Source organism: Aptenodytes forsteri, unplaced genomic scaffold (genome assembly GCF_000699145.1).
Source record: "Aptenodytes forsteri isolate BGI_AS27 unplaced genomic scaffold, ASM69914v1 Scaffold66, whole genome shotgun sequence".
In the NCBI taxonomy this organism is placed as follows: Eukaryota; Metazoa; Chordata; class Aves; order Sphenisciformes; family Spheniscidae; genus Aptenodytes; species Aptenodytes forsteri.
In genome coordinates, this window is record NW_008795131.1 from 185,051 (window position 1) to 193,733 (window position 8,683).

The window sequence follows — 8,683 nt, forward strand, 5'->3', positions numbered from 1 at the left end:
CGGCCCCCGGCTCGGCGCTCGGCCAGCCCCCGGGGCAAAGGTGGCTTCTTGGGCCAGAGAAACTCACTCTCCGCCAGCACTCACCAGCCCTCGAAGCAGACGTGGCTCCTGCCGCCCAGCACGGGGGCTGCACCGCTTCCCCAGGCACAGGGGAGGCTGCAAGGAAGGAAACACCCCACCTACCCCGCACAGCCCAGCACACGGGCTCCCGGGCGGTGGCACTGAGGGTGCTGCGCCGTCTTTCCAGATCCGCGGCGCCCTGAACGCAGTCAGGAGCCTTGTTGAGGAAAGCGAGCGCGCTGGAGGGGGGCTGCCCCGGGCTGTCGTGACGCACAGCAGTGGGAATCACGGGCAGGCGCTCGCCTGTGCTGCCCAGGCGGAAGGTAACGCGTACCCCGACCTCCAGCCCCAGCTCAGAGAGCAGCCAGGCAGCAGGCGCAGGGCCAGGGGTAAACGCAGAGCTGGTGCCCTGGAGATAAGCAGGGGTGTCCTTCTCCTGAACAGGAGCTAGCATAGGCAAGGCACAGCGCACGCTGCGCGCACGTCGCTCCTGCAGTGCTAATAGGCCGCTTGTGGCTTTCTGGCTGTTGGATTTGCCTCCTCTTTCGTCACACAGGGATTCCTGCCTACATTGCGGTGCCCTGGACAGCCCCGCGCTGTAAGCAAGCCGCCATCCGCGCCTACGGTGCCACGCTGGTGCCGTGCGAGCCCAGCGACAAGGTAAGGCACGGGGGAGACCAGCCAGGGACATGGCCCAGCCAGACTGAGAGGCGGCCATCTGCACTCTTTCCCTTAGTCCAGAGCCGAGACGGCAGCTCGCATAGTCCAGGAGACAGGAGGAGTCATGGTGCACCCCAACCAGGAGCTGGCGGTGATCGCGGGGCAAGGCACTATCGCCCTGGAGGTGCTGGAGCAGGTGAGGGAAACGCATAGCCTGGACCCAGCCCAGGGCTCTGCTCCTCGCAGGCAGGGGTGCAGCAAAAGGGAGCACTCACACTTCCTTTCTGCACAGGCGCCCGAGGTAAATGCAGTGGTGGTTCCCGTCGGAGGCGGAGGAATGATTGCAGGAATAGCAGTTGCCATCAAGGTAGGCAACAGCTCATCCGGGAAGCGGTGACTGCCATCTCCCCGCGGGAAGGGCAGGGCTCCCAAAGACAGGCAGCAGCCGTGGAAATCCTGCTGTGGAAATCTCTGTGTGCCTGGGGTCTGCACGGCAGCAGCACGGCCTACTTGGCCCCCTGCGCGTGCAGCAACAGCGGACAGGCACACACTAGTTTAAACCGAGCGGCTCCTCCTGCTCTCCGCAGGCTTTGAGACCAGATGTGAAAGTGTTTGCTGCTGAGCCGCGCAACGCGGATGACTGTTACCAGTCCAAGGTAAGAGGGGAACTGACCCCCAACCTTCACCCGCCGGATACCATCGCAGATGCAGTTAAAACCAGCATCGGACCAAACACGTGGCCCATCATCAGGGATTTGGTTGATGACGTCCTGACAGTCTCGGAGGAAGAAATCAAGGTAAACGCTCCCGGCTGCCTTCTCACGGTAGCTGCCAGCGGGCAGCTGCCTCCATCCATGCTCTGCCCCTCCGCTCTCCCAGGGCAGCACAAGCCCCTGCACACCACCACAGCTGTGCAACACCCACGCTGTCTCCAGCTGGAAAGGGCTGGCGGAAGCTCTGCTCTCCCTTCCCAGAGCGCTGCAGAGAGATGCGCACACGCAGTGCCCTCCGCAGCCCTGGAGCAGCCTGTACTTGCTGCCGGGATGACAGCTGCTGCTCTGTCCCGACAGCGAGCCACGCGGCTGGTGTGGGAAAGGATGAAGCTGCTGATTGAGCCAACAGCGGGTGTGGGAGTGGCAGCTGTGCTCTCGGAGCAGTTCCAGGCAGTCCCCCGGGACGTGGAGAACGTTTGCGTCGTGCTGTGCGGGGGAAACGTGGACCTGAGCTCCCTGACCTGGCTCACAGACCTCTCTGGGAAAGCGGAATGAGAACGGAGCGGTGTCTCAAACAACGGAAACCTCACTCTGAATTTCTACAGTCTGGTTTGTGCGCTACTAAAAACAGATGAGCAACCCCAAACGTTGAACGTTTTTGTGGAGGGCTAAGGGAAGCTGGCGTTGATCTCTACAGCACCGAGTCGCTTGGTTTCAAAGCAAAGGGTCGCTACTGAGGGGCGGGGGCTGGAAGCAAAGCACTGCCTGTTCTCCCCTCCCCAGCCACCCTGCTCTGGGACAGGCCTCCAGTGAGCTGCGCTCGGTCACTCTCCCCACCTGCTACTCCACCTTTCTTTCTCAGCGTCAACAATAACTTCCAGCAAATTCCTGTCCTCAAAACAGCAAAATCCCCAGACCCACCGCTATGGCAGGGCAGGAAGGAAAGACAACAGCCCCAGTGGGCCACGGGGTTCACAAGAGAAGGGGTGCACACAGCCTCCCCCATTTGGCCTCCACAGCCGGCCACCACCAAGACAGAGGCACTTAGATGTTTTTTAAAACATTTTCCATTAAAATAAATAGCTGTAGCTGGTACCTGAGCAGCAGCTGGTGAGACAGCCGCCCCTGTACAGACCCCAGCAGTAATACGTCCAAAACATCAGTGCTGTCCTCGCTGTGCACGGGCTGAGAACAGCATCCGGGGAGCTAAGGCACAAACTGCATTAGCCACGCTGAAGACTTATTCCATTTCCACCTCCTGCACCGGCAGCGCGCTCTCGCTCCTCACCCACGGCACGGGCTCCGGAACATGGGGGTCATAAGTCCATTTAGGAAAAACGCGCTTGTAGAGGTTCAGCAGCACCGTGTCCTGGGACTTTAGCTGTCCATCGAAGTGGCACTTCATGTGACCATGGGTCCCTAGGCAGAGAGCAGAAGAGGCCATTAGCTGTCTCTCCTGCCCAGGAGGACCACATCCTGCCCAGCATCACAGAGAGAAACAGAACCAAACCTACCTAATGGCTCTTTGATGTGTCCTCTACGACCCCACTTTGTCCTCAGCTCCACTGGCTTAAACCACATCACATCCTCTGGAGATCAAAACACAAAAGGCAGGTAAGAAACGGGCTTTGCTGCACCAACACAACAGGGGCAGGAGTTCTGCTTCCGCATCCCCTCTTCCCACCACACAGAGACAGGCTGTACCTCTGTTAAAGAACATGTATCGCACGACAGCCATCTTGGTAAAGATCTTGAAAGGATGGCCACTGAGCACCAGCCGCTTGATGACGATTCTGTCTGGGTCCACAGAAAGCAGAGAACCCGTGGCGATGAGGTCGTGCATTCCTGCAAGACAGAGTCACTAACACGCCAGGGCAGCACCACAGAAGGTACCTCCATCACCTCCCCCCACACCATGACTCCCTTCCCCAAAGCGTTCCAGGCCCAGAGCAACCCCACAGCAGGGACAAACAAAGGTGCCAGTGATAATGGGGGTGGAAATGCATTAATCTTCTCAAACAGCATGAAGGGGACAGCTTTTTCAAGTCATACTTTCTGGATAGATGCAAGAGTAGGGTATGGGAACAGCCGGCTAACGTTTGTTTCCCAGACACCACTTCCTCAGCACTTACCAACTTACCATTACTTCTCTGTTTGAAAAGCAGCACTGAGGCAGGAGGGAAAGTGATGGGAGCATAAACAGTCACCACCAGGGCAGCATCCAGGCGCAGGAAACGCTCCAGCTTGTGCTTATCAGCTAGGACAGAACGGCAACGATCAAGTTCAGGCCCACAGCAGTCCTCAGAGCTCTGGGAAACCCCATCGAGCCCATTCTTTCCCGGCAAACGGACTCTGTGCTTTAGGAAAACAGGTGACAGACACCCCTCCTCTGCCGGCACAGAGTATCTGGGAATGAAGGTGATCCTCTGAGCTGCCAGCTCACTGTGTGGAGCCTGCCACCGCCTTGCCTGGACCAGTGAGCCACCTTGCCCAAGCCCTTCCACTCCCCACTATTTAGTGCCTCCCCTGGAAGCCTCAGAGCCTAGGAGTGAGTCTTCAGAAGAGTCCTTCAGCCAGGTTCAGACACCACGGCTAAGACATCACAGGCTTCCTGCCCTAGAAACTCCAGCCCCACCCTCCTGGCACACCCGTGCCCATGCCACCGGTCCCTCACAAACCTGAGGTGTGCTGGGAGAACAGGGGGGATGCTCGGAAGCGCCTGAACCCACAGTGAAAGATCAGCTCCTCCTTTGCCCTCACTGGCTCGCTGTTGCTCGGATGCCGACACACCAGGAAATTCAACACAGACATCTGCAGGAGAGGCAGCACAGTGAGGGGCTGACAGCAGGGCTGGAAAACGACGGTGGCCAGAGCAGAAAGCAACGGGATGTTGCAGCAGGGACAAATGCCCTTGACGATGGCTTCCCAAAGGACCGCTGGTCACCAATGCAGACACCTCAGCCAGGCTCAGACACTTAAGCCTAAACACCCCTGGCAGCTTCAGCCTGCTCTGGCCTACTTTGAAATGTGAACAAAGCAGGGAGATTTCAACCCAAACCCTCTGGAGCCAGAACCTCTCCAAACCACGCAGCCTGAGGGAATCGGACAAGGAGCTGCACACCTACAAGAGATCAGCAGGGTTCTACTTAGTTACCTTTTGTTCATGGGGAAGCAGTGAGAAGAGGACTAGGGGCTTCCCTTCTCTGAAGCTCTCCATCACCGAGACAGGGACATTGCAGACATGAAGTGTAACATACCAGCCAACCTGCCAAGAGAGGATCGGTTGCGAATACTTCTCTCGACAGAGAACTCAGCCACTGCCCTGCCAAGTCCTTCCTACTAGGAGCAAGAGAACACAGTAGGGGAAGAGATCAGCAAGAGAAAAGGGAGTTACCGAGGCTCCTTCAGTCTCCTCTTTCTCAATTTGCCGGAAGAGGTGCTTTCTGGTTCGGGAGAAGTCCTGGAACTGGAAAATCCTGGCGTAGTCCCTTGGGAGATTCTCTTTGGGGTCCCATGGAGAAGTCCGGAAGCTCTTCAGCCCCCTGTACTTCTGGAACCTAAAGGACAGATAACAGGAAAGACAAATTACTTCACAAATCGAGGTGTCTGGCCAGCACCTTCTGTGGTCGCACCTTCAGAGACGGCAAAGAGAGCAAAGCAAACATTAGCCCTCAGAGAAGATCTTAGTGCAGGGAGAGCTAGAAAGAGCAGCCAAGTCCCCAGACAACCTGCCCTTGCATCAGGGCTCTGCCATCCTCCTCCCTCTCTCAGGTCAGGATCCGGCTCTCCCTGCCCCAGGGAGCTGCCCAGGCCCACCCACTGCTCCCTGTCTAGTGCCTCCCCTGGAAGCCTCAGAGCCTAGGAGTGAGTCTTCAGAAGAGTCCTTCAGCCAGGTTCAGACACCACGGCTAAGACATCACAGGCTTCCTGCCTTATCTCACCAAACTAGACAAAAGGGTGCCTTCCAGCTCCCCTCCCAGCAAAGCATCCTGCTTCTTACCGGACTCTGGCAGGTACGTCACGTGGCGTGTCCACCTCATCCGGAAACATTTCATCCATTCTCTCCTGTTTGTATCTCTCCAACATCTGTTCATCTTCCTCCACCTTCTCGTCGTACTGGTCGTCCCGCAAGCACTCAGAAATGGTCATGGTCTCACATTCCTCCTCTGCAGGTTCCTCTTCCTCCTCGCTGCTTTCCCCCTCCTGACACACAGGACAGCACAGAGCCCATGAGCACACGCGCTCTGTTGATGTCCATGCAGCACTGCAAACCCCGCGTGCGCTCACACTGTTTGAATTATGCCCCAAGCTCCACCACAGTCCCTCATTTCGGTATCTAACAGGCCAAAGAAGCAACATGATACACGTGAGAGATGTAACAATGGAAATCCAGGCAAGTCCTGGCTCTGTGTTGTGCCCTTGCATGGAGCAAGCCAGGACGACAGGATTGTCCTAGGATACGCAATAACGCCCTGGAGACCACTTGCAGTATCAGCTCTTGGAGGTACCTGGGAAACTGCCTCTTCCATCATATCATCATCAATGTCATCATCTTCATCGTCATCATCTTCCTGATCACCCTCTTCTCCATCATCCACAATCCAGGCAGCCTGGTACTTGGATGTGCCTTTGGGGACCTTCACCACCCTCCTGTTTGCCTTCAGAGAAGCTGTGGGATTCCCGCCAATAGTTAATACAGGAACAATTCTCCTTTCCCTCAGCAACATTGACACCGGGACAGCCAAGATCAGCTCTAGACCAGAATCACTGTTTCCCAGCACAGAATTTGTCAGGACCCAGAAAAGGCAGCTAAAAATGTAACCCTGCTAACTGCCAGGGAAACCACACAGCCTGGTAGTCAAGTGATGGAATGGAAGTCCTGGGCTCCCAACTAGCGTGTTTCTTCACAGCCACCCTCAGCCATCCTGGTGACAGGGAATTTCTAACAACCCTCTTAACAGGGACAAGGAAAAGGTACAGAAGTATTGCTGCTACTCACCCTCTGCTTCTTGCAGTTCTTCTTCAGTAGGCCACGTCTGTTCCCCTTCCATAGGATCAGGAACCACTTCTGACTGCAAAGACTCCTGTTTGTTTGGATCTGCCTTCATCAGGACCTTAACATCTTCCTCCATCTCATCGGTACCATTTAGAGAGTCATCCTGAAGGGCAAGAGCAGAGTTCCCAGCTGTGAATACACCTAACTCAAGCTAGCAACCAGTCTGAGGCGAAAGTCCCTTCATTATCACATTCATTACATCGTAACATAACGTTCGTTACATGCTGTGGGCAAGGAACCTCAGCTCAGTGGCAGAACACGGCCCAGCCGGCTCTGATACAACTCCCTTTCCCCTCCCCTTGACCACATACACCCAGCTGTATTTTCCTGATGAAAGTTTAGAAACATCGTGTTCTAACGGGACCGGCAAAGCCCTGACCTCCCACACACCTGTACCTCCATGTCCTGACTCCTCTTCTGTCCTTTAACCACGCGGGGGTTCAAAGTGAGGGGGTCGGGGGGGGCATCCACCTGGCTCATCTGGAAGTCTCCGTGCCCCACAATATGCACCAGGCTGTTCACGTTGAGGGTCTGTCCCCGGACAAAGCCGGACACCTTCAAGGTCCCAACCAGGTCGCTCTCCCGACCGGGCACAAACTCAGCGGCATAGGCGAGCAGGTGAGCCCGCCTGTCCCGAAAAGCGAGATGCCGCTGCTTCTGGGTGGCGAGGTGCCTCAGCAGCAGCGAGGACTCCTGCTCCGTGTTCAGGGGGAAGAGCTTGGCCTCGGGAAAGCGCTTCTCAATGGCTTTGGCAAGTTTCTTCCTGGCATCTATCCGCTTCTTAGGTGGCAAGTCAGTGCCCCCTGGGACAGCAAGAGCTACCAAGCAGTGCATAGAACAGAGTTCAGGATCAGACCGTAAACCACCTTATACCCCTTTTACCAAGCACTGACAAACACTCAGATATCAGCAACCCAAATAACCAAAGAGATTCACACCACAATGTGCAAAGGCAGCTTCACACATTCAAAAGAACACTCGGGACAGAAAACCTGTCTTCAGAGATAAGATTTTGAGACCGAACGAACGAGACCATGGAGATAAGGGCCCAGGAACTGAACTTAACAAGAAAGCGTCTGAATCCCTTCACCCTGCACGCCTAGATAACCATTACAATACTAGACACCACCACGCACCCAGAGGCCTAAAGAGCATCCCTTTTATCTCCAGCACTCCCCCACCAAGCTAGTAACACAACAAGGCAGCACGAGAATGGCATTCACCCAACCAATCTACACTCAGAAACAGAGCAGTCAAAGACCTGCGATCACCTATTAACATACGCAGTTTTTAATTACTGCAACAGTAAATCCCCATCGAGCACCCCCTCGACCTATGCCTCACTAGAAGCCCTTAACGTTTCTCACTCACTCACCATAACTGGGGAGCCCCTGTGTGAAGAGGCAGGAGAGGCAGTGCTCCCCCGCGCTGTCCCAGCCATCTGCAGGATCCAGGATGAACAGGAGGGAGTCAGCAACCTTTGCTAGGTCTAAGACAGCGTGAAGGTCCCCTGCACGCAAAACACCTCCGTTACTGGGGCTGCCAGGGGTACGGAGCCAAGAACCACACCAACAACAGCGTTTCCTCACCTGCCTGTGCTGTCACAAAGCGCCAGCGCTGCTTGAGTCGGGGGCAGAGGAGCGCAAAGCCACCAGCTCTCCCCTCATCCACGCGCACAACAGCAGAGTCCTGGCTCTGCAGCAGGCGGAGGGTGTCGTGGGCTGCAGCCCTACTGTGCAGCGGCACCAAAACCACGAGGTGCGGGGGCCCGTCCCTGCTGCCCAAGCTCCGCTTCTCCGCCAGCACCTGTGGGCACAACTGCAGAGCATGAACCCTGGCCCCAGTCCAGCTCCTATCCCGCCCCTCAGATCAAGACCGGATCCCTCCACAGCTCAACCCGAACCCACGCGGTCCAATAACGCTCCACTCGCCCCGAACTGACCTGACCCAGGCACCCGTTCCTCTCCCTGGCCCAGCTCCCGATTCCCCCGCAAAGACCCAAACTGGCTCGGTCCCCACACACATCCACATCGAGACCCGCACCGGCCCCACTCCCGCTCCTCGCTGCCCCCTCGCAAAGACCCGAACCGCCCCGTTTCCCGCTCCCCCCGCAACAGGCCCGGCTCCGGTTTCTCATGCGGCCCGGCCCGGCCCAGTTCGCCCGCGGCCCTCACCGCCTCCTTGCGCTGCCGGC

At 56.8% G+C, this 8,683-nt stretch overlaps 2 protein-coding genes across 2 annotated transcripts in view; one reads left to right on the forward strand and one right to left on the reverse strand.

Annotated features, from left to right (window-relative positions):
- SRR (serine racemase) overlaps window positions 1-2,079 on the forward strand; it is a 2,968-nt gene extending 889 nt beyond the window's left edge. The window contains exons 2-7 of the mRNA XM_009278291.2: window positions 151-383; window positions 617-720; window positions 797-916; window positions 1,013-1,087; window positions 1,308-1,517; window positions 1,791-2,079. Coding sequence (XP_009276566.1) covers window positions 151-383; window positions 617-720; window positions 797-916; window positions 1,013-1,087; window positions 1,308-1,517; window positions 1,791-1,988 — 940 coding nt within the window. The 3' untranslated portion in view covers window positions 1,989-2,079. The remainder of the gene's footprint in view (window positions 1-150; window positions 384-616; window positions 721-796; window positions 917-1,012; window positions 1,088-1,307; window positions 1,518-1,790) is intronic.
- Window positions 2,080-2,494: 415 nt separating this feature from the next.
- Window positions 2,495-8,681, reverse strand: TSR1 (TSR1, ribosome maturation factor; the record flags this gene model as incomplete). The annotated part of the gene is made up of 14 exons (XM_009278292.2): window positions 2,495-2,852; window positions 2,948-3,022; window positions 3,138-3,278; window positions 3,574-3,690; window positions 4,112-4,244; window positions 4,588-4,698; window positions 4,828-4,990; window positions 5,434-5,636; window positions 5,942-6,102; window positions 6,433-6,592; window positions 6,886-7,307; window positions 7,865-7,999; window positions 8,079-8,295; window positions 8,664-8,681. Coding segments are annotated over 14 exons (2,235 nt in total), but the record flags the coding sequence as incomplete, so codon positions are not given.
- Window positions 8,682-8,683: the final 2 nt, after the last annotated feature.